This window comes from Ceratotherium simum, chromosome 6 (genome assembly GCF_057802395.1).
Source record: "Ceratotherium simum simum isolate JZ-2026a chromosome 6, ASM5780239v1, whole genome shotgun sequence".
NCBI classification, from domain to species: Eukaryota; Metazoa; Chordata; class Mammalia; order Perissodactyla; family Rhinocerotidae; genus Ceratotherium; species Ceratotherium simum.
This window is the reverse complement of record NC_141905.1, coordinates 25,116,911-25,143,200: the sequence shown is the minus strand read 5'-3', so window position 1 is coordinate 25,143,200 and position 26,290 is coordinate 25,116,911. Positions and strand designations below refer to the sequence as shown.

The 26,290-nt window shown below is 41.3% G+C and overlaps 1 protein-coding gene across 2 annotated transcripts in view; it reads right to left on the bottom strand.

Moving 5' to 3' along the window:
- Nucleotides 1-26,290, bottom strand: part of KCNMA1 (potassium calcium-activated channel subfamily M alpha 1) — a 711,162-nt gene that overhangs the window by 138,717 nt on the left and 546,155 nt on the right. For both annotated transcript variants that reach the window (XM_004426905.3, XM_087431991.1), the window contains exons 15-16: nucleotides 14,720-14,829; nucleotides 2,369-2,437 (exon numbers count right to left, since the gene is read on the bottom strand). In XM_004426905.3, the coding sequence (XP_004426962.1) occupies nucleotides 2,369-2,437; nucleotides 14,720-14,829 (179 nt within the window). The remainder of the gene's footprint in view (nucleotides 1-2,368; nucleotides 2,438-14,719; nucleotides 14,830-26,290) is intronic.

Below are 26,290 nucleotides of genomic sequence, written 5' to 3'. Positions count from 1 at the left end.
TAACAACGAAGAGTGCATACCGCTTTCGGCTTCTGCAAAACGACAAGAAAAGAATTTAAAATCAAACAACTTGATAATAAATTGACTGACACCAGAAGGAAAGAAGAAATAAAACCTTTGTTTCAAATTATTTGAAGGATGTATGTGAAAACAAGGTTTTTCAGCAAAGCATGGAAACAGTATCACGGGGTGAAACAACCATGGAGGAGGTAGTTAAACACAGGTTGGAGGCAGGGGGTGGGCAGGAGAAGCAGGGTTCTCTGAATTTTAACACCCGGTCACTTAGAAAATGCAAGAGGAAAGAAAACGGGAAATGTTTAAATGAAGAAAAAACTCAAAATTATTATCTCAGGAAGGGTCAAAACTCGATCCTTTTTTACATGGATACTGTGTTTGACAAGTCCTGTGTTTTCTCAGAGGCATGATCCACATTCCCTCAAACACACCTTTTTCCACAAGAACCAATGTGCTTCCACATTGAGACCAAGCCACATTTGAGGATTAAAGCTGGTAACTGCACACAGAAAGCCAAAACAAAGCCAAACAAGTTCTTTTCGCCCCTTTCTAAAAAACAAAAATCTAAAAATCTATCTTTATCTATAAACATGGCTTTCTCAGATTTGTGAATTAATTGGAGGGCCCATCAAAGAAAAGATTTTATCTTCAGGGAGAGCTCTGAGTTATTTTTCTTAGAATGGTGACAGTGGATTCACACTGAACCATTAACAGCCTTTCTGCCTCCCTTCTGGTGACCAAACGGTGGCAGGTGGGAGATGACTGGTCAAGGTTCAGGGTGCAGTCTCCTGCCATGAAATTATTCCATAATGGCAGAGAAACACTACTCAGCATCATCATCACCCACAACATCACACTTCTTTGAGAGATGCACAAAAGGGATAAAGAGAGAACACTGAATTACACAAAGATTTACTGACTTGGCAACATGAAGAATATCTTTTGCAAAAACCCAGGATACACATTTTGCCCTGACACAGGTACGGGTGAGTATTGTCAACAACATAGGCAAGCAGCAATCCCAGAAACATCCACCTTATCTGTTGAACGGCAAATAGCCAGGACCCTCAGTTTTTTGCAAATAATATTCTTCAGTTTGCCAACGCAGAAAAGAAAGATGTATATCTATATACATGTTCGTTAATTGCTACAGCCATGTTCTACATATAGCCACCAAATCTACCATTTTTCCTTCCTTCTGGTTGATTTGGATTTTCAAAATAGTCTAACATTTGATCAGGTTGACTTTGTGAGCAACCTGATCTGGGGATTACAGTAACAGAGAACATTGGATTGACTTGCTTACAATCCAGTGTTCTTTTGTGATAGAGACACAGACTGCACATTTGGAAGTCTGGCTTTATTAAGTCATTCATCCAGATAATGAAAACTCCTTAAATGATGATAGCAGGAAACTTCTAGTCTTGCCCTGCCACTCTGCTCAGTTATTAAGGTGTATGTTGGAGGGCATCTATATTCTTCACTTGGGCATCTACAGGAAAACTTATTTACTATAGCTGGGAGCAAACTGTGAATGTCATTTCAGAGGACAAACGCCCGGGCATCTCTCAATGACCTCCCTTTCCTCCAAAACTATTGATAAGAATTGGGAAGCAAAAACCATCCCTATTTTATCTGTAATGCATACAGTACTCCATCAACAAAATTCCTCATTAATGTGAAGCTTCCTTCTTCCAGCATGAACTCATATATTGACTGGGGTGTTATCTATTTCAACCAGACCCAGGTCCTCATCAGTCTGATTTGCACATAATTAAGTGCAAAATAAATAAATAAAGAGGGCTCCTGCTTCTGAGCTCTGCTTTCCTCTCTAATTTATAAGAAGCTGATATTCTGCCACCTGGATTTCGGTTGCACCGGGAGAAGCACATATGGTACACAATAGGCTGCTTGTAATTTGGCTATCAAGAGAGCTGGTATCTCCCATCACAGCTCTGCCCCATGCCTGCTGTGAAGGAGGCCAGAGTCCACCAGCTTTTTGCTCACAGCAGTAAAAAAAAAGCGTTTTTGGCCAGGGTCTGTGCCCTGGTGTTATGCTGAGAGGGTGAAAAGTGCAAGTTGGCCCGATTGAGTGGAGATTGAGACGCCTCATCCCTTTCCCCTGGAGAAACTCTCTCTGAATGCCCAGTGGGGCTTGGGATGCCAGGCAGGTCTGGGACAGAAGCGGCAGTGTCTGGTTGAGCATGCCTTGAAATGTGCCCTAGGGTCAGAGAGGTGTTCCATCAGGGTCCCGAGCAAATAAATAATGTGTACGAAAGAAGGGGACCAAGCGTTCTCAGTGCACTGTCACCATCATAAATGTCAGTCAGCTGCTGGGTCACGGCAAACTTACCGGCTCTCTCGATTGGCGGACTTGTACTCAATGGCTATCATCAGGAGCTTGAGCTTCACAAAACACAGCCTGCAACGAGATAGAAACGCATCCCAGTCAGTGCTTCCCAACAACCAGAGCCATATAACAAGCACTGTTGCCACCTTTCCATCTCCTAATGCAGTTATTATGCAAGGGACCCTCATTCCACAGTCACTGTGCCAAAGGGAGGCGGGTGGGAGCGACACCTCCCCATCTTCCCCATTAAACCTGATTTCTTGCAAGTGATAAGGCGCTGAATGTTCAAAGTGCAAATTGCACTCAGGTCTGGTTGTCTAGACACAGACCCCAAGCAGGGATTTGTGCCTGGGGATTTATGCCGGGCCAGATTCATTAGTTACTCAGTCGGGTAGTAAAATGTTAACTGCAGGAGGAGGGAGGTATTGGGAGCAGCTGGACCTGTTATTTGGATTCCATTTCGTCTTTTGTACAAATGGCTCATATTGTTGTTTCGAGCAGACCCCTGTGCGCTCAGAATGATGGTAATAATGCTTAGCCCCCGTGTAAGTGCCCAGCACATGACTACAGCACCGTCACTCCTGGCTCCGTCCAAGCTGTCTCACCTCATCTGCCCGGTGCTCATGCCCGCAGCTCACACTGCTTTGAGGCTGGCTTGTTCCTGCCTCCAGGTCTTCACTGATGCAGTTCCTACCCCTCAGAATGCCTTCTCCTCGCCTCTCCTCCCAACCCATCCTCCATTCCCAGAGCCAACCCAGGCCCATGTCAAATCTAACCTTCCATGTAGGTCTTCTCCAGCTGCTGCCACCCTCTGATTTTCTATTCTCAGAACTCCTCCAGCACCTTGTCTGCAACCACACCATTTAGCCCTTAGTCAATTTTACACTGGCTGTGGTTACTTCTGATGTTTCACGTGTCTGAACTTTGTCTGTTTCTTTAAGTTTCGCACTTTAGATTCCCCACAGTAGTGTCTGTATATGGAACCACTGATACTCAATATCAGAGAGAAGCTTGATAAATGAATTATTTCTACTTACCGGGGTTCAATTCTAAGAAAATAATAAAAGGTCCAATAAAATATTTATGCATAAAGATGTTCAAGCTGGTAATGTTTATACAGAGTAAAAGAAAATTGAAAGCAATCTAAATGTCCAATAATAAGGCAATGGTTAAATAAAGTATGGTACAATATAGTACTAGCATTCAAAATGACTTTCTGAAGAATATTTCAAGGTATAAGATCAACAAATAATATTATATAGATACAAACATGTGAATAACATGAGACAATTTGGTGAAAATATATTTTTATATATTCATAGAAATAAAAACTCACACCAAGAAAAAAAGAATTGTATATTATATACCACAAGTTTCTACAATGAGCATTATCCCTATAGATACAAACATGTGAATAACATGAGACAATTTGGTGAAAATATATTTTTATATATTCATAGAAATAAAAACTCACACCAAGAAAAAAAGAATTATATATTATATACCACAAGTTTCTACAATGAGCATTATCACTTATGTTTTATGGACTTTTTGGATAATAAAACATTGGTTGACTGATAGATTGAGAAATGAGTTGATGGTTATTTAGCTCCAGCATTGTAAGGTGGAGGAGGTGCGGGGTCACAGGTCAGGGCCTTTCTTGGTGGTCTCATTTAATCCCCACAATTTCCCAAAGAGGGAGATATTACCCTCTTTATTCAGACTGCTATTTATATCTCTATTTTACAGGTAATGAAAATAAGGCTCAGAAAGCCCATGTAACTTGCCCAAGGTCTCCAGCTAGTACCTGGCAGGATACACAACATCTTCAGCCCCAGTGAAGCCTATTTTGCATTGGGAGTGATAGGCAAGAGGCAAATATACAAGTGAATAAATAATAAATTTCCAGATGAGGACAAGTACTATGCAGAAAATAAAACAACCTAACAGGATAAAGGGCAACTGGGAAGGTGTGCTATCTGCGATGGTCCAGGAGGACCATTCTGAGGAGGTGACGCTAAAGCACAGAGCACAGGAGCATGATGAGAAGAGGCAGGCAATGAAAGGATCTGGAGAAAGAGTCTTCTAGGGAGTGGAAACAACAAGTGCAAGGGCCCTGAGGCAAGAAGAAATTCAGGGTTTTTGAGGACCAGCAATAAGGGTAGAGAGACTGTGGCTGAGTAAGCAAAGTCTAGAGTGATAGTGAGTAGGTCAGGGAACTGGGCAGGAGCAAGATCATGAAGCCTTTGCTGACCACAGCAAGGAGTCTGCAGCTTATTCTAAGTGGAATGGAAGGCTCTGGGTTGGTTTTAAATTGAAGAGCAACATAATCAGACGTGTTGGACTTGTGGATGTGTTGCTTGCAGGTAAGGTGCTGCTGAAGGCCTCATGCTCTCCAGTGGGAATCAGACCAATTGCTCATTCCCTCATGTGAGGTCATGGTCCCCCGTATTGCTTTGAACAGACAGTCAGACTTCAAAGGACCACTTCCCTCCAGGCGTATTTGGGTTCTCCAGCGATTTGAAGGTTTTCTGATTCCTGCCAGCAGACTCTAATGACCCGGGCTTTGTGCTGATTATGCAGTTTGCTGAAACACCAACTCATGTATCCAACTACAGCTGGAAAAATGCTCTTCTGAACTTATGTCCCATAGAGCACCGTCAACACGCACCCTTTACAGGGCTGCTACTTCTGGAGCTTAAATTGTTTAAAATATCTGATGGCTTATGCAATATTTGTTGAACCAAATTACCAGATTAAGTAACAACTTTCTAATGTAAATAGCAGCTAAATGCCAAAAACTCAAGGAAAAGACTGATCTTAACTTAGCATGGATCATGAAGAAGCCAATCTGCTGTTATTCTATGAGCAAGGACCACTCTAGTTTGGGACTCTGGTGGTTCATGGGACCAAGGATCTTAATTGCTTTACCAACCGGATCCTACTGGTGAGAAGAGAAGAAATAGTTCACAGTAATGGTGAATTATGTCTTCCTAGCTACTCTGATACCATTTTCTAACTAAATTTAAAAGAAAGGAGCTTTCTAACGCAGAAAAGTCAATAAAATCTATGTGGCCTTGTGCACATTCCTTAACCTAGCAGGGGGTGGACCAGCAGATCTCTGAGTCCTCTCTCATAACTTTCAAATACATATCTAAGATGATTCTATACTGCCTTATAGAAGCTTCTTTTTAAGAAGGGCTTTGGCCTAAAACAAACCTTTGCTCACTAGCCAAAGAAGCAAAGAGAAAAGGGACAGAGTGATAAGAACAAAGTGATTATATGCAAGCAGTGCCACACCTGCAGATTTTCAGACTCAAGCCCTCAAGATTGGCTGGTCCTGCCCTTCTTATACAGATGATAAACTGAGGTCCAAAGAGGGGAAAGCGACTTCCTCAAGGTCAAACGGCCTTTATGGAGAAAACCAAAAGTGGAAATCAAGAAACTTGTTCAAGGTTAAACAAATTGTATGTAGAAATGTCAAAAGTGGAAATCAAGACTCAGTGCAGTATGCTGCACAGTTGCTTCTCATCAGTGGGGAGGAAATGAAGTGGGGGCCAGAAGCCCAACATGCAGACATGTTCCATTTGGTCAGTAGAGTGTTTTTTAAAAAACTGGAATTAGATACCAACAGGTGATTTCATATAAAAACTAGCTTTTCAGCTTTCCTTGATAAATCAGGTATGGCCATCCTGGAGCGACATTTTGTACGGCTAAAAGGAACTGGAGCTTTGAAGCACTTATACCTCTGGATGGGACATGTGATCTCCAATGTGCCACAGTCCCTACCACTGCCTGTTGTCTCAGACCTCCTCTCTCTTCATTCTTTGTTGCTAACTGCCTGCCCCCTACAGGCATCTAAGTGTTTAATCTCTGCTGTAAAGAGTATCCTCTGGAAGTTTGCAAAATACAAATCTTGAGTAATTTACAATTTATACTGGAAACACAACTATCTCTCCCCCTGTTAAAATCACAGTTTTTTGTTAGATTCTGTCACAAAGAGCTGGCCAATGTCAGGGTGCTGTGCTTAAGGCTGCAGGAGAGGTACAGCCTCTGTCGGGGCTTCCATGGAGAAGAGCGGGTCAAGGCTAATAAACAGGAGAGTGGGTGTTGGCTGGGTGGTAATCACCTGTTTACTCATCTCTCTGCCCTCAATACTCAGCTTCTTCAGTGCAAGACACGGCTTTGTCTCCCTGGCATTTTGCAAAGTGCAGAGAGTAAGCTTTCAATAAATGCTGATTAAATAAATGTATGTAAGACTGGGCAGCAGAATCTCATGAGTTGCTGGAATGATACAGAAGAGATAAAGTGGTAAACTAGGAAAGGCTAGTTTAGGCAGAGAAGGCTTGAAAGTGAGTATAGAATCCTGAAACAAGATGCATCTTAACTTGTTTGTTAGAAGCAGACAGATTGGAAAAGAAGGGTGTAGATGGAAATAATAGCAGTGACATGCTCTGGTGGATCTAATTTTTGCCGTCAATCCACTATGCAATGATGTAAGTACAATTCTAAGATATAGAGAGCAATTTCTCCTTGGGACCCTCTGCAGATCTTGTTACAAGGGGTTCATTCCCAACAGTGTGCCTTCAGACTACCCAAAATTGATGTCCTGAGATTAAATATTTACTTGCATTATTTGATACTTTTTTTTTGGTAAAGCAAAATGGGCTTTGCTCATCCAATCCCTATAGTCATTCTTATGACTTTACTCAGTCTAGGGTGTTTAAACATATACAGGCCTATGGTGGGATGAGAAAGGAGGCTTAGGGTGAGGTAGGGTATAAGAAAGAAGCAAAAAAGCTTTCACAATGTGATAAACAGGAGGAAATCAGTCTTATGTTAGCAAGAATTTATTTCTCCATTTCTAAAATAAAATGTCCCAATACGTCCAATACAGAAAGTGTTCACTGGTTGCAAAAATAATTACAAGGGAACAGAAACGACTTCTTTAAAAAAAAAAATGCCAGTTGTCACAAAAAGGTCTTAAACCAGCAATCTGCAATAAAACTGTTGTAATAACAAGTTAGATTGCTTTCTTGATAATTATTAAGTAGAGGTCTACCAAATTTGACAACGACATTATACAAAGCCTTTTTTTTTCTTTACTGCCAGCATCATCTGTTAACTACAGTAGTTTCAACCCAGATGTTCCTGAACAAAGGCTCTTAAGAATTAGAGTCCAACTGTTTCTACCTACCCAGAGGGAAATAAATTGTTCTTGCCACTAAATCAGCCCTCTTGACTACAAAGATTGCTTGCTGGTGCGAATTCAGCATAGAAACTTGTCGTAGAGTTTGCACCTCCTAACGTGCTCAGGAGGAGTATGCAAAGATGTGGTTTGGGGCTGCTGAAGATGGCTCACCCAGGAGTGAGGTGGGTGAGGACAGAAGAGGCAGCTCTCATCGTGCCCCCCAAACCCAACCCCATCCCGAAGCACCGGCCCCGCTTCTGTTATAAGAGGGACCCTGGGAATGTCAGACCGACGCATGTAATCAGGGTAGATGCGGACGTAAATACCATGTTTTGGGAAACCAGATCTTTAGGATCCAGAGGCTAGAATGAAAAAGATTCACATATAGGAGCTTTGATTTAAAATGATAGGCTCTTGAAATGGAAATATCTAGTTAAAGAAAACTTGAAACAGTGGGATTTGTAAAACTCAGCGCCAAGAAAATGGAAGTGATTTAAAATGTTGTTCAGACGCCATTTCCCAATGGCTTTGATAGAAGTGGACTGGGAGGCTTTAGAACACCCTCACCCTCAAACACACACACACACAAACACGCTCACCATATCTCCTCTAGCACACCTAAGACACCTGAATTTTAAAATAATTACAGTCTTTGATACGGACAATTAGCATTTGCCTAAAATGTAAATAAAAGCATTTTTAGAAGGTTTTGCTATTATTATTAATCAGAAACATAATATGTAAACTGTGTGCTTGTTATGCATACCCAGCAGCAAGTGGAGCCCCTAGCATCCATCCTACTTCCAACTGGACTGCTTCCTTGACCCCTCCTATAGAGACTTCCAGGCCTGCCCCTGCCTCTGTAGCCTTCGATTAAGGGTTTTAATAGATTGAAGGTAACAGATTTGGGTTTATTCACTAGCATGTAGAAGGATTATTGGTCCTTTTCTAGGTGCCTGTAGTAGAAATAATCATACATATTGTATTACTAGTTTTCCTATATGTTCAGTCCTAATTATAATACCTCCAAAATAATTGGACGAATAGGGCCAGTTTTTTGAGGAAAAATATTTTTTAAAGATGAGACTTGAGCCTCTCCATAAATTCTCATAAAATGCTCATTTCTGCAGCCTGGTTAAATAAATCTATCATATAATAATCGGGTGTGACGGCTTCTTTATGTTCCATGTTCAAATTTGAATGTCATTCTCTAAAAACTAATGATTTCACAGAACTCAAGCTCAACTAGCTGTAGTTTTCATTGGACAGGAGACCCAGCTTTCTCTAAGCACTTAGTCTTAAATTTTGCTTTCTCAAGTGGCTTCATTGGAAAGATCTGTCCATGCACAACAACACAGGATGAGAGCATGATTTTCTGAATGTTTAGGGGCCTTGAATGCAGGTGGATGAGAGAATGGAGAACAACCCCCCCCTCCCCTAGGCCCCACACTCTTAACCCAGCGCAGGGGCATCCGTGCTTGCACCCGGGCTTGAGGTCAGAACTCCCGCCCGTGAGCACAGCGAAGATCTGATCCGAGTTCCCCAACTTCCCCAGGCATTTAATACTCCACATCAAATCTGAATTTTAACTGCTCCATCAGATGCAAGTGACAGAGAGAGACACACCTTATTTTAAACACATCTTTTGTCCTAATTCCCTCTGAGCTGTAAAACCCGATACAATTAAGCTTTTATATTTTGCAAGTGATGACTGACTGACTAATATGATCACTGTGGGATTCAGAACCTGGAACACAGCGTTCTTGCTCTTGGCAGTAGCCCAACCTCTGAACCTGTGGATTCCCCCAGCTCCTCCTTCCTCTCCCCTCTGCTTTCACTCTCCTATCTGGAGGCAGCAGGGGTGCATCCTCACATTTGCTAGTTCAAGCACTATTGCTGTTTCCCCCTGAAAACATCACATATCAAAAGAAATCTGATTTGTCTCCTTCTCCCATTTAAAGTGGAAAACAATTTGCTCTCGTTGGAAATTTTCAAAGAGACCTGAGTGTTAAGAGAGTTCTGTGTGGTACTGTGTGGCTCCCAGCCTCCTGATTCCCTACCACTTAGAATCCCCTCTTCCCGCTTTAGTTCCTCTCTGAATCCAACCACCTTACAAGGCACAGATCAAATGTCATTTCTTCCAGGAAGACTCTCCTGGTCACCTCCAGCCTACAAGGAGCTCTGTCTCCCTGTAACTCTCAGCATCTGTCCTCCAGTTGTGTGTATCCATCAAACACTTATCAATGGGTGCTTAGCTCTCCCTGAGGATGGGTATTATTTTCCTTAGCCAGACTGCAAACTCTCAGAAGGCAGATGCTGTAGGGAAACAGATCTTTTACCTGGCATTTATAAGTATCGTTTTTAATCTCTTATTGTGCATATATTTGATCAAATATAATTGCAGGTTCCTCTAGAGATGGCACCATGCCTGGCATACTGGCATACATATCCCAAGATCATTAAATATCTAGTTGATTGACTGGCTGGTAACTGATGGCAGAATTTTCTAAAAGGTAAGAGTAAATATAACCTGGAATGCCACAACGTGTTTCTTTCTTTCTTGATGTTTACATTATACTCCATGGGTCAGGACAGAGAGGTGGGGTGGGGGGGAGAGTGGAAAAGGATATTAGCTAGTACTGTGAGATAAGTAATACCATTCCTATTTCAGAAATGAGGAAACTAGAGGTAAGCACCAAGCCCAAGGTCAGGCAGCTGGTACCTATGAAAGGAAGGAGCTATGCAGAAATCAACTATCTTGTCCCAAATCGCATATCCAGCAAGTGGCTGATCTGGGGGTTTGACCCCAGGCCTTTGTGACTCCACAGCTCACATTCCATGACATCACACAGCATCTTACTATGGGAACCACTCACAGTGGCAAACACGGCCTCAAACCCTAGCCCCTCACTTCTGCAGGCTTCGCACTAGCCATCTGCACCCTCCAGAGTCACCTGCTGAGACAGGAAGGGAATGGGAGGAAAAAGGGAGCAGGTGGTTTTCTGGTGTTCAGAGAACAATGGATGGCACTCTCTCCTTCAGATCCCAAAGCTCCTCTGCTTTGATCTTATAGCCGCACAGGCTCAGGGGCAAGCCAGCCATGCAAAACCAAGGGGAGATGTTCAGTAGTTGCTGGCGCTTAAAGGGGTATCCTGGGGAAGGCCCAGGACATGCCCACCATGATCTCCAACAAGGTTAAGAGGCATCTTTGAGGGTCGCATCCTGAACCATCCTTGTTTCTCCTGTACTTCTCCGCATTTAGCGCTTATGGGTTCTCCCAGCCTGAAACTGCTTTTATGACCCCTAGTGGAAACCTGGCCGAGAGCATTAAAGGGCTCGGTACCCCCATGTCTTTTCCCTATACTGATCTGGATGAGGCCTGAGGAGTGGGGAGAGCAGTCAGAGGTTTGCTTAGCATGGTAGAGTGCAGACTTATTCCTGGAGATTGCAGAATACCCTACGTGAAGAAGGGATGATGGCGAGCAAGCTCACAGAGAGGCCCAAATCCTAACATTAGCCTGCAAGATGTGGCCCACCTATGATTCTATGACTTGGCTAAAATCAGAGAGAAACATTCCAGTCACTGAGCCCAAAGTGGGGAATAAGAAGAGGTTATTCTAGCCTGTGGTACGAAGGGATGAGGTCAGTGGGGGTTCCCAGTCATCAGACTTTAAATCAGAATCACCTGACTTGCTTGTAAAAAATTCAGATTTTTTAAGGCCTTATCCCATATATTAAAATCTGGAAATGGTGCCTAGAAACCTCTCCATTTAATAAGCTCCCTAGGAGATTCTTAATTAGCCAGCTTCATCTAGCAGCTACTCCAAGCTGCTCCCAACTGCACAGGGCCCTGGCATCGGAATCCTGATTCTGTAACTTGTCTGCTAATTGACTTTGGAAGGGGCAACGTCCTCTGAGTCTCAGCGTCTTCGTTTATAAACAGGGATAGTGATATGAATACAAACGTCACAGGATTGTTGTGAGGATTAAATGAGAAAATGTAAATGAAATATTTAGAAATGATATTGCACCTTGCCTAAATTAGTTCCTGTTTTTGGAACCAAGTTGCATCTTCCGGTGATACACATGGTAAAGCCAAAAGGCTGGTGCAGAGAAGGCAGAGTGTCCAGCCGGCGTGAATCTCACCTGGACAAGAGAGCATCTCTCTGCTGGAAATTTTTAAAAAGCTTGCCTTGGGGGGTCTCCTGCCCCTCTAGCCTCTGTTCTGCCCCCTTCTGTTCTCTTGGGAAATGACCTCAAATTTCACCCCTTTATCCTGCCCCTTTATCTTTTCATAGAATGACTCTCCCAGCTTCTGAGAAAATTCCAAGCTCCCCAGTGTGGTGATTCCACCCTGCAAGGGGGCACTCTGACAGCTCAGGGGGAGAGCAAATTTATTTCTTTTCATGCTTTAAGATGTTATTGGCTTCATATTGTTTTAATGCAGTACATAATTACAGAAACTGCTCTGAAAATCTGTATATTTTATCTGTGCTTTATTATAGCCAGAATATTCCCCAATTCTTTTTCTTCTACATGAACCAGCTTAAAATATATTTTGGCGTCCTTTATGTCATCTTGAAATTGAATAGCCAATTCTTACTGTAATGAAAATACTTATGCGCCAGCCGGGTGATATACAACACCACACTCTAATTATGGCTGTGCTTTAATTAACCTGAATTGAAGAGTGTTATCATTAAACTGCTGGTAACTTTGAGTTATGGCTTTTCTTTAATTTAAAGTAGAAAACACAGATAATTAAGCCTCCAGATAATCAAATGCTTGAGGAGAGCTTCAATGTTTTGGGATGTTCCTAAATCTCATTAAATGCCCTTTCTTTATTGATTATTTCTACCTCCACTGTATCATTGTGTTAAACGAATAATAGCACTAAGTTGAACACATTCTCACTCACATCAGAAGTTTTTTTGTTTTTTTGTATTGCAGAAGCTGTACTGAACAAATACTAAATTCTCTGACAACAAGGTGTGTGTGAGCGGTTTTCTCCTCCTTGGGACTGTTCTAAACATGGAAATCAATCAAGGGAAATATTTATAGCAGCCACTGGTGCCCAGTTCTTGAGCTGGATCCGAAGGGCAGTGAAGTTTCACACCACCCAGCAGGTCAGAGTTGGCAAACTCACATGTTTAGGGGCCAGGCCTGGGATATAAATGCAAATCTGGTCTGATTTAAGACATCAGGGAGGGGAAGGCCTACACTAAACCCTTCCTTACAGCAAATTGGAGCCAGTGAGCATTCGGTAGAAATGCAAATCCTGTGTTGGCTCATCAGATTTTCAAGAAAGGCCAGAAATCTAGTTTTTATGTGAAATACCACTCTTTTGAAATATCAGCAACTAACTTTTAAGAAATTAAATACTGTACAGGACAAATGCGAGTCAAATTCACCCTGTGGGTATGCCAGTTGCAGCCCCTAGGGGGAGCAATCCTAACCCTCCAGCTTAACACTCTTAAACTTGGGTCCCAGGAGCAGAATAAGAGGAAAAGCAGGCTTCCGAGGGAGCACCCATGTTAGACATAACCACTGGTTAAGCCAGGGAAAATTAACAGCCGAAGGGGGCTTCGCACGCTCCCCTGCTAATGCCCCCAATGCCACAGGACTTCTCCAGGCATTGGCAGCTCTGTCGTGTCCTCAGACTGTCCCTACATTAGATATAGGGGGCCTCAATTGCCTTTTTATAAAGCCACCTTCCATTATAAGTCCTGAATTCTCCTGGGCTTTCTATCCCAGGCAGGCCAAACTCAAAGGTGGAGAAGATCCCCTGGGACAGCCTCAGTGTTCCAGGACCCAATGTCTCTCAATGGTTAACTTCCTTCCGTGGCAGAAAAAGAAATAGCTCTCAAACAAAAGAACACGTGGGAGTTACAAAAGGGCATCCATTTTCAGAAAATAATTCCTTCCGAATCAATTACCTATTCACTTTTCCAGTCCATTTAGCATTTAAACTTTCGCTTAGAGACAGGGTGAGAAATTTCAGTAAACAGGCAAACCATTTTGGATTGCTTAGGGTCTGGGCCCAGGGACAAGGAGAGTGCACCTGCTGTGTGCTGACAGCAGTCTCCAGGTAAACACCAAGCTACCAGGCACTCGGCCCCTCTCCGCTGTGGACAGAACAGAGAACTAGGAGACAGAGGAGCCCGAGAGTCCCTGGGACTATCCTCTTCAGATCTCCCTTTCCAGAAGGCAGGTTTGGTTTGCAGGCAGGCAGACAGCACAAGAGAACGGCTTTGCTTCCTCACCCCAACAGGTTCCCAGATTCCCTTGTGTCTTTCCAGTTTTTATCAGTGAGACTGAGCTTATCAAATCCTTTGCTAAGGTGTCAGTGGATCAGGCTTAATGTTTTAGCATTCCCAGGGAGTTTGTGTTTTCACAGGGGACAAAACCCCTGTTTGACTTGAACCCAACATCTGAGATTCTAAGCGGGGAATCTTGGGGTCCAGGACACCTGGAGATCCTGAGGTTATACCCCTTAGGGTAGAATAGGTGATCCCTATTCTACCTCGAGGGGCCATGACAGGCTGGGGCTGGCCCTGCTCAGGTCTGTTCTGCTGAGTCAGTAGAAGGAGAAGCTAAGCTTTCTTCTTGTTGTAATATGGTGGTTGTCCATTTCAGGGGCCAACTTGCTAAGGACTTCTTCAAGGCCTCCTTCTGTACATTTGCTTCCACATTTCCTCAGCAAATTGAGAACACACTTTGAACAGCGGCTTCTCTGATGTCTCTATGATCTGATTTAATTGAAAGACATTAAAATTCCTTTCATCAAGGGGTTAGCAAGATTGGTTTTGCCCTGGTAAAATCAGAGAGACATGGGTTCACGCCACCCTTCATAAATGTGTCTGCATCACAGGAGCATAATTCAAGACAAGCAGGAAAACTGCAGTTGATAATTTAGTACAAATGATAGGTCCAAGCCTGAGAGTCTCAGGACTAGAGGGAAACGTAGGGCCAGCAGAAATCCCCAAGGCAGGGACCATGTAATGACCCACCTTCCCATTCATCACACAAGGCTGAGCGCACAGCACACCCTCAGTAATTGTCAATTGCCCCCACTGTGCTGGGCAGACGTGGGATGTCTGTCTTGCAAGGGGCACATTAAATATCCCTGAGAGCCAAAGAGCATATGGTTAACGGTCACTTACTCACAAACAGTAGGGAAGGACAGACCCACGAAGGCACTGGAGAGATATTCTGTGTACATTTCATTTGAGACTCCTTCCAAGTAGTATTTCTGCCACGTGTCTTCCTCAATCTAAAGGAGAACGCAAGAGGAGGGTTTAAGATATGCCAGTAGGATGGAAAAGGGAAACTTGAGTTATACCACCTAGTAAACAAATGAATGCTCTGGTTATGTGATGGCGACCTTCTTCAGCAACCATGCACACAACTACACCGTCCACATGAAGCTTTCCATGACCCTACACTCATAGACGAGAAGTATGTCTCATCTAAAGCACTACCTCTTTTTAAACCTGTACATTTTCCAAGGGTGTGGAGGCATGGACACTCACTCACAATATTGGTGGGCAGGTAAATTGATACAATTTTTTGGAAAGCAATTTTACAATTGTTATCAAAATTTATATATGTACATAGTCTTTTACACAACAATTCCATTTTAAGGATTCATGGCAAAGAAACAAGTAGACAATATACAAAGACACATGTATAAGAACATCCTTCCTATTCATGAAAAATTGGAAATAACCACAAATGGTACGTTTATACAATGGAATACAGAGAAGCAATTAAAATTATGATGAAAATGAATATCAGTTCATACAGAAATTACGTAAAAAGCCACATTACTAAATAGCGTGTGTAGTCTGATCCTATTTTTTTAAAATATACTATAATTATCTGAATGTTGGTAAAGGCATAGAAAAATCTAGAACGCTTTATACCAAAACTCTAACAGTTGCTATCTCTGAGATGTAAAATGATGTTTTTTTCTCTATAGATTTCTGCATTGTTTGAAGGCTTTTACAATGAGCTTACATATATTACAATGAAACAATACATCTATTTCTGGTTTAGAAAAAAAGTAGATTTTTCCAACCCCACCTTGAATATCACAAAAAGTAAAATATAGTTTCAGAACGATCTTACCCCAAATTTCATTAAAATGTTTTTTTTCCCCTAATCAGTCAAGTTCAACTGGTTTTCCCAACAACCTTCTTCATGCTAGTCATTTCTGGAAGGATTTTAGATTAGGATCAATCTTTAAAAATTATGAAGTGAATAACAACAAGAACACTGAGCCCCTCCGGAAGCCTGGGGATCTCAGGCATTCCCAAGGCAGGCAGGGAGGCTGTGTGGTCCTTGGGTCTCTGTAAGCTGCTGCCTCCCACATTCACCCCCACTGATGTTAGATGAGGGGGAGGATGAGAAGGAGCTTCCCAGCCAACAGGAAGTGGCTCTTTACAATTTTTTGTGCTGATGTTGAATTAAAAGGCCTCTTGCCTATGGCCCAATAGTCAGTTAACGAGGGGAAATGCAACGCTCAAAGTTGAGAGAAACTTGCAAACCTTGGGTAATGCACACCTACCATCTACTTGGTGACAGTCTGCAAGACAAAAGCCAGGAATAATTTAGAAATAAATTGAATGCTCCCTGCTTCTATGCTATTTGTCTGCTTTGTGCTCAGTCTGGGTGATTAGATTATGTGGGTTAACCTCATTAGTTTGAGCTGCTTCTAACCTACTCCCACACATTAGACATTAGCTATGCAATGCTGCTGGGTACGGGTTGTTTATCTACAAATGGGTCTTCCCCAGAGTGGGGTATTAAAAAAAAAAAAAAAAAAGGCACTCAACCATTTCTGTTGCTAAACTGTATGATTTTAAAAATTAACTGCAATGTGTTTAGCTAAGCACAAACTTTTTAATTTCACCCAATCATAAGATTTCAACTTTTTTTCAAATAAAAGATACTTGACTTTATAAGCAAAAGTCATTAATTCTAACTAATTTGAAGAAAGTCTAGTCTGCATTAGTAAATAATTTAAAATATAGAATATTTTGGGCATTATATTATCATAATTTCTTTTATCAGTAGATAGGATACTAGATGAGGAATTGCCAATTATAAACCCTCATAGTAGATCTCTATGGGCGAATAGTATTCTTGAAGTGGAAGAATTCAGCCTATTCTTTTAGCAAAGACATTCCTTTTAAAATGCATTGCTTATGTTGTTAATTTAAATATTACACTTGATTTTCAAAAATAATGAAAACATGAACCTTTATCTCCATTATTATTGATTGTTGGTAGTATTCCTCAATTAATATGGTTTTAACAGGGTTCTTTTAGTTATGGTCAGCATTTTCATGTTTCTATGTCCTAATGGAACTACTCTTTAGAACAAATTTTATTAATCACTAAAGTTAATCACTAAACTTTTTAAATAAGTAGAAACAGATTTTTTGTAGGATAACAATATTATTCATATTTGTTTTGAATTAGCAAAAACTGTTTGTTTCATTGATTCATTCATTCAGCAAATATTTATTGAGCAGATTCTGTATCTTAGGACCTGTTCTAATTATCGACTAAATCTTATTTAAACTGGTATTTATTTTCCCATATTTTTCTCTTTGCTGGAAAAAGCACCAGATATTGCTGGCTGAGTTATATTTGACTTTCACTGATTTTTTCCCATATTCCTTTCTCTGCAAGTTTGCCTTTGTGGCTGATCTGAAATGCTTGAGGACTGAAAGCCAAAAAACTGGAAAAAATATACAGAACTTTTCTAGAGAGCAAAATGCCGCTTCATATCCATATACAGATTCCCAGGTGGTATCTACAATGCTAGATATAGTAGCATTGAATGGACTGTATAAATGCTGAGGAGTTTAAATTCATTGTCATAACCCTTTAAGATTTCTACATCTTTAACACTATTTCCAAAAAAAACACCAAAAAATGGTTAAGATGTAAATTTTATGTTATATGTATTTTACCACAATTTAAAAAATTTTTAAAACCCATATGTATAACATAAGAACAGAAGAATCAATCACTATAATTAATACTGAGACTTTTTAATCCGTGAGGGCAAGAATGACGAGTTGTAATAGAACAAGGACAGGACCAGGCCATCAGGTCGGGAGAGTCAGGGAGCAGACACCCAGGCTTATGACACTGTGGAGCGTCACAAACTCAGGCGACAGAAGGTAACCTTCATCCTGAGGTGAGGGCTTGAGCGATCACTTCCTATCAAGGTTGACCTTGCTAATCTTAAGCATGGCATCTTTGACTTACTTTGAAAAAGCAAAACCAAAAGTGTGCATTCCTTTTACCTTTGTCAGCAGTAATGAAATGCCTTCTTAGGAAAGGAAAAATCAGTGTAAAATACGTTGAGTTTAAAACACTTGTGCCTTAACACAGAAAATGACAGTAAACAAAGAGATCTAGAGAGGGTGGAGCAAGTTCTTGTCATTATGACTGCCCTGTAAGAGATGATACAACGGAGGCACAGGGAGGTTAAGTAACCCACTGAAGGTCACAAAGCTAATTAGCGGTACCAACAGGATTCAGAGTTCATGTTCTTAACCACCCACCATAATACTTCTTGCTAGAGATGACAGGGTAAATATATAGGGTAGTAGTGGTGCTAGGATTTTAAGGAGCAGCGAGGGTTTGCTCTATATAAGTACCTAAGGGGAAAATATCAGAACAGAAGCTCCGGAAGGACTCAAAATCTTAAACCCTGGAGCCCAGGACTTTCTAAGAGGTCAGTGAGAAGTAATATTGATTTTGATTAGAGCTGAAAGGAGAGTTCAGGCTTCCTCTCAGAGCATGACGGCATCATTTCTATTCTACAAAATGGAACCATCCCAGCCTACAACTTCTTTCCTAAAATAGTACATGCTGTTCTCCACATTTGTGTTGCCAACGTATTTTTAACTGTAATGTGAATACACACTTCCCAGCAGAAAAATGAAGGAATGGGGCCAAAATGACTTAGGGAAAGGTGCCAAAATTAATTTGCCAGCCACTCAGCAATCAGTCAAAGGCAAAGCATTTCCTGAGGCAGCAATTTCTCCTTCGGCTGTCACATCAAACTCCAGCTGTTTTAGAAGAGTGTCTAGCAAAGAGGTGCAGGTGATGTGCTGTGGATCCTTATTCATCAAATACTCACAGCATCTTCAGTGAGAAAAGGGAATTGAGCCATTGGGCTAGCTCATCTACACTTCTCATGATCTTATTTAACTATCCTTCATTATCTAATTTTTCAACAAGTCTAGTTCAACCCCACAAAGTAAGTGGTTCACACCAATCCATGGGCAGACGGCTCCACCATCAAAGGTACCTTCCAAGTGGAAACATCAGCCTTGGCTCCAGGGAAAGTAACATCTTCTTGATCCCAGATTCTGCATGTGTTACTAATGGTGGGTTGGTAATGACACCTTTTATTTTTTATGCTTTCTCCGATTAGAGTGAAACTGTGTTTCTCTAATGCTAACAGCCCTGTGAATGTGAAAAATCAACCATCTTGGCTGGGGTATGTTACAACACCGTCTTTTCTGTTCCCAGCAGAGAGTCTGAATAACCATATTGATTACAGCCAAATAATTTTGCAAAAGTCTAGCCCTACCTCTGGAGTCATTTAAATAATTCCAAAGATTATCATATACCAATCCTTATTTAATTGAAAACAAGTACACTGTTTTAATCCAAATATGTTATATTACGCACATAAAAATAATGAACTAAAATGAAATTATAAAAACCAATAACCATTATGTTAATAGCTGCAATAAGAAGAGGTGAGTTGTAACATACACACTAACATTGCCCCAAACTGCTAGTAGGAGGCTAGTGCATTAGCAGGTATTTATTGCATTTACTAATTTTTAAAATTGTATCCAAATTCTCAGTTAACATTCTTCCTCTAAAGGATGCACAGTTTTCAATCATAAAACTGCTTAATAAGAATTAATTGGCCACATGTGAATGAATACTTGTATATATAAATTACACAGTACATTGTCACTATCCTTTATAATGTGACAGACTAAAATGTTCAGTGACATGAACTGACCGACATATCTCAGATCCCATAAAAACATATTTATTCCTACAAAAAAGAGAGAATACCCACAGGAAGTGTCAAGCCCTTGACTACAACAATAAAAAGAATTAGCTTTTATGGGCTCTAGGCTGAGGAGCGTAAGGGCTGGTTACTAAAATGTGTGGGGTCATTTATCCCCATTCCTCAACAACATGGGAAAAATCTGATTTAATGTTGCATCTAATCATTTCGTGCTGGAAAGAACAACGTTAAGGACAATTGAGTGTTAAGAAGACTTTATCATTGGGCTTCCCGGACTCTCTCTCTCCTCCTCTATTTCCCTCTGTGGTCCAGTGTTAACAAACTTGCCCCAGTTTTTATCAATGAGCATGTGGCTATCTCTTCCTCCCTCCCTTTGTCACCTCAACATTCTTCACTATAATTACAAATCCTAAAATGAATTCATGGAATTAAAAAACAAAACGCCTGCATTTTGCTGGCTTAGGTCCTCACAGGTGCCAGAACAGAGAACGCCTCACTGCACAGCTTTCTAGGGGTGGAGCAAACCGGTGATAAAGTTGACACCAAGGAAAGAGACAGAAAAGATGGGGAACAAATGGTGATTTGCATCTTTTCAGAATATATTTCTCCTCTGTGCCAAATTGCATATCAACGCTGGACTTCTTGGATGTGGACTCAGGTCGGCTGCCCCTCCGAGAGCAGCACTGGATTTCAGGGGCTCCATTATGATTTGGCATTCCACAATTATGGTCTATTTCAGATTGCATTTTCCAGAATGTGAGAAAGGACGAAAGGATCTCAGATTTTTCCAAAGGCTTCAGGACAATGTCAATTAAAACAAATTACTTGGGATTTGATGGAATGCCAGATAACTGGTTGCTTCAGCACTGAACGAATAAATAAACAACTCCAAAGATTAATTTCGGGTGGACTTGAGCCAAATCTCTTATTCCCAGACTAGTGGGCTGCAGACTATCAAATGAGATTTCTTCCATCAGATTTCTTCCATTTCCATTATGAAAAAAAAAAATTAGCCCACATGAGGTGTACAGAGAGTGATTAACAGACTGCACCACACGCAAAAGTGTTAGAATACGTGTCATTTTCCCCACTACATTACCCCATCCCAGATTATTTCCGAAGAGACAAAGAGTGCTGGAGGAATCGAAGTTCAAGGCAGGGTTAGCAGAAAGAGTGATATGAGAACTTCTAAAAAGATTTATTATTTAGAAATTATTTAAGAAAATGTTGCCTATGTGGCAGGAAATTGGTACTTTTTTCAATATGTAGAAGGTTTTTCTACCCCCTCCTTATTTTTCTCTCCAGTGTAGAAGAGGTGTGTATGCTTAAGAGATGTCAGACTTTTTAAAAGATTGGCCTATTCTCTATCTGTCCAAATGGGACTTTGGTTTTGCAATCTTGCTAATAGTTAAGAACATCCTCATTTGTGCTTGAAATAATAAGGTTCTTAAAATACCACTAAAAATAATTTTAATCTGGGCAGAGCAAGCAGGAAGCAAATGTCCTCAGGCAGACGTCTGCCAAGCAATCCTCATGAGGACAATTCAGCCCTCAGCATGCAGAATTTTCCAGGACAGAGCTTCTCAATCTATTGGAGGTGAGGGACCAGGGTTTTGTTTTTCTTTCTAATATCCATTCTTTTGCAGACTCAAAATTCTACAAAATCTAACAGAAATGAATTCCAAAAAAAGAAACGAAAAGACATGAAAAGTGCAAGTCCAAAATATTTATCATTAGATTCAACCAAGATAAAATTAATCTGTCAAATTGCTATAAAAGTTTCTAAGCACTTACTCTCATTGTCTGTACTTATCTCTTTGTGGGTGAGTAGCAAACAGTTCACAGCACCTATCCATGGCCTGAACTTGAAGTTGCGCTGTCCCACTCTATCTTACAAACCTTACTTCCCACAATTACCCTCAAGTTTCAGTAGAGTAGAATTATTCTCAACTAATATTTCCCAAAGTAAGCTCGACAGAACTTACTAACGGGTGTTATCTTGAACATAGAGTAGAGAGCGGGTTTTATGGATTAATACAAAGGCAGAAAATTTTACCTGAATCTCCACCTCCTGGAACAATGCATGGTACATAGTAGTGGCTCAATATTATTTATTGAATGGATGAAATAAATTTGGGAAGCACTGGATTTAACAAAGCCAAATTGGGGTTTTTTTTAGTGCAATGCTTCGAGTATTTAACTGTTAATATGAATTGTAAATTTCCAAGGGGAAAACATGGTATTTAGTCTCAGAATCCTGTATTTCAAGGAGCAGCTCATGGAGATGGGCAATGCTAATCTAAAAACTTCCTCTCTCTTCCACTCCTTCGTTTCCCTTGATCCTTCTGTCAGAAATATATCTCTCTATGGCCATTTTCAGTCATCAAAATCCAACTCTTCCTATAAAGAGACCTTTCCTCATTTCCCCAACTTGATGCCGTCTCTATCTAGGGAGGCTGGGAGGGCTAAATGAGATGATGGATATAGGATGCTGAGAACACAACCTGGCCCACAATAAGCACCCAGTATATGTTAGTTATCATCAGCTACTGTCATAGCATTTGAGTCTTCTAACATCTGATGAGAACTACAATAAACTGGAATTTGGAATATGAGCCCCTCCCTTACGCACTCAACTTTGTATCTTCTAGAACAAGCAGCATAGTACTTTATAAGGTGCTTTATAATTAATACTAATTAGTTGAATTGAACTGAGCAGGACAAAACTGGAGAAAGAGACACAAAGAAATAAACACAATTTCTCCAGGCATCTAATCACAAGTAAGCACTGATAACTTCATAGCATTTCACGTCAGACCATGAAATGAACCAGTTTCTGCCTCCAAATGCTGAAAAATTCTGCACTCTTGGGATCTAATAGGGAGCATATATAATTGGGTCATTTTTAAACTCCCAGAAAACTTCTTACTATGAGCAATATTTTTCTGGAAAATTTTGTCATCACAGAACATCTTGGGCTACTTAGCAAGTGGCTTATGGTTTTCTAAATTCTAAATCCAATAACTTAGAGGCTTGAATTTGAAAGAAGGCACTCTCAAAACCTGGTGTATCACCACCAATCTAACTGAAGTCCTTCCTCATACTAGCTAGGAGTTCCATCTCCATCCCTACGGAAAGGAGCCTCCTTTTCTCCTTTGTCTCATGACTATGCTATCTTCCCCATGGGACTTAGCCCTCTGTCTCCTCCTTGTCTTCACTTTTTGGATTCCAATGTAGAGTCAAACAAGAATTCAACAGGAAATACACTGAGCCCAGCAAAAGTTATATCTGGCAATTCCATTACTCCTAAATTCTAAAATTGAGGTCAAAAACAATGGTTGGTTATCTATCTAGAACTGGGAGAAGAGGAAAGGGGTTAGAAAGAAAAGTATTTGAATCAGCACAGGAATTATAAGCTTGCTTTTGAGGAGACAAACCACTAGAAAGTTGCCTATGTCTTTATAGAATCTTCAATATTTTAAACAGTTTGGTGAGAATCCCACCACAACCACTGCTGTGAACACTCAGGATAATTTCTCACCAGTGGGTGCATCTGAGGGCTTACTTAACAAAAGTCCTGTACAGCTGTGAGTCCAAATCCCAATGTGCATGTAAATCACCCAAGGGTCTTAGTAAAATGTGATTTCTGATGCTGCAGTCCTGGGGCGGGGGGGAGGTGTGGAGTGTGTCTAAGATTGTGCATTTGTAACAAGCTCCCAGACAACACTGATGCTGCCCAAACATGGACCACGCTTTGAATAGCAAGGAGCTATTCCCAAAGACAGAGAAGAACAGGGAACAAGTATTCTCCGTCATGCCTTTGAGGACCAGAGATTAAGGGGAATCAATCACAGCCCAAAGGATTTGAGTTAGAGACAATAAAGAATGCTCTCCATGAGTATCCCTAAATATTGGAGCCAGTTACAGAGAAAGCTTACAGATAATTAAGCGCAAGATGGGTATCCAAGTGTTTGCGTTGCTGTGGTAATTAGTCTAAACAATATTTCAGGGATCCAGATTTATCTACTCAGTCTCTCTCCATTGATCCAGTGACCCCAATGATAGCTTGGTCTCCATTTCAATGTGGGCTTGTAAAGAGAGAACAATGACATGGCTGTATTTAATTCAATTAAAAATAAAGTTTCAGAAAATGGCCCTGATTTGTATCCCTAATTTCTATTCAACTTTCCCATTTTAGGATAGAGTGTTGAGTGTGAGGATGAAAATGCTTGCCAACTCAGTCTCGTTTTAGTGACAGCAGATTCTGGATACTTATGTCTCCTATCGCTGTACAATACGGCCTAATAAAGTTGAGCCAAAGAGACTAGATTTCATTTCAGAGGAAAGGGTTTGGCCATAAACTTTTGCTTTCTGGCTGAACAGAGCCATTCCAGCCACGAGCATAAATTCTGCTAGTTTTAGGTATCAGGGTGATTGGGAAGCCAAATGGGTTATTTGTGAGCCAGGTATCCAAGGCAGAGGCACGCACTTTATTGTGTATTCATTGTTATCTGGAAAATCTCTTGCCAGCGAGAGAATATTTTCACAGGAAGTTAGAAATGACTTCAAAATTTCCCTCTGCGGCTTCCTAGAGTGGATTTTAGGCCTTATCAAAAAGATATTTGGTTCAGAGATTGAAAGTGGGCAGCCTATAAATTGCTGAGGTATTTAACTGGGCTTAGTAGTTTCCTTTTGCGGGGAGCCATGATCCTGAGGTGCAGTAGCAGTGTAGGAAGTACTGAAGCACATGCAAGCTCGGGTTCAAATCCCAGCCTCACCAAGTACCCCTGGGCCAAGTTGTGTAACCTCTCTAAGCCTCAGTCGCTCACCTGCAAAATGAGAGCAAAAATAGTACCTCCCTCGTAGGAAGGCAGTGAAATGAGGTGATGTGTATAAAGTGATTAACATAGTGCCTGGCAAACAACTAATGCTTGCTGAGTGCTTCCTATGTGTCAGGGGCTCTTGTGGTTTAATCATACTAAAAGATGGCATTTATTGTGTGTGTACCCTGTAGGTGTTCTATAAATGTTAGCTATCATTATAAGTAATAAGTGATGATGATGGTGATGGTGATGATGGTGATAGTAATGGTGATGATAGTGATGATGATGGTGGTGATCATGGTGACGGTGATGAAGATGATGGTGATGATGGTGATGGTGATGATGGTGACGATAATGATGATGATGGTGGTGATTACGGTGATGGTGATGAAGATGATGATGGTGATGGTGATGGTGATGGTAGGATGGTGATGGTGATGGTGATGGTGATGATGAAGACATCTCTATCACTCACACAAAGGAACATAGGCCAGTTTGATGTTGGGCCTGTGATTCACGGCTTCCTATTGCTTACCTGCTGCTAGAAAAGCCTGGAACATCACTGATCATCAAATGATCCTCTGTGTTGAAGAGAAAATCTAAGCAGCTTGAGTTTATTGCAGTGTTCTACAACAAACTATCCTAAAAGACAGCAGTGTTTTCTGAAGGTCCTTCCTACCCCCCACCTTTCCTAGTGGCCAGCAAGTTCACTCTGAATATATATGATTATAAGAGAGAAGTTAGGTATTTGGAGGAAATGATGGTCTCCCAAAATAGGAGAAGGGTCATGTGTGGACAGTACCTTTAAGTGAACGTAGGAAGACTCAACCTCGCCTTCTGAAAGGAGCCCTGAGCCAGCAACATCCTGATGAGTAGACTGGACTAGCATCTTCTGGTTCCTGGACTTAACTTTTGCTCACATCCCTCAACTGGGGACTCCCTACACTCTATTCTTTGTTTTGTTTTGTTTTGTTTTTTTTGCTGAGGAAGATTCTCCCTGAACTAACATCTGTTGCCAATCTTCCTCTTTTTGCTTGAGGAAGTTTTGCCCTGAGCTAAAATCTGTGCCAATCTTCCTCTATTTTGCATATGGGTTGCCGCCACAGCATGGCTGACAAGTGGTGTAGGTCCACGCCCGGGATCCAAACCCACCAACTTGGGCCACTGAAGCAGAGTGTGCCAAACTTAACCACTAGGCCATGGGGCCAGTCGCCCCCCTACACTCTACTCTATCTCTCATCTTCCTTCCTAGCAAATGGCTTTGCTCCTTGTTTCCAGCCTTGACTCCCAGACTGATTTTAACTGATACCTGGCACATCCTTGGTCCACAGGACAGATGTGCTAATAAACTGGTGCTTGTTCAAACATTATTTTTAAAAATACTTGTTCAACTTGTTCTTGGAGGAGAGGCTGAGCACTGGGTGGGGAGATAAGAGAGAAGAATGACCACTTGTCAGAGCCCTCAGCCTCTACTGCCCTCAGCAATTCAATCCTGGCCCCAATTTTGCATACTCCCGTCAGCAAAAGAAAAGCCTTACAGTTAAGTGGATTCATCCTCTTTAGAAGCCAAGTTAGAAAATTTCTGTTGTTACTTGAACGTGCCTCTTGGGAGAAAGCAACTCATCCCTCGCACTCCAAATAGTTTACCAAAGTATCCCTTCCAACCAGACTTTACACCTCTTGAGAAGAGTTCTAGAAGGCACATTTTTCTCCTTCTTGTTGCATTTCTAGGAAGATTTTAGCACTCATCATAGTTCAATATTCCCAGAAAACTGCCAGGCTGGCCCTCATCCTGCAGTTGGTAAGAGATGAGAAGAAAGAGAGGACTTGTG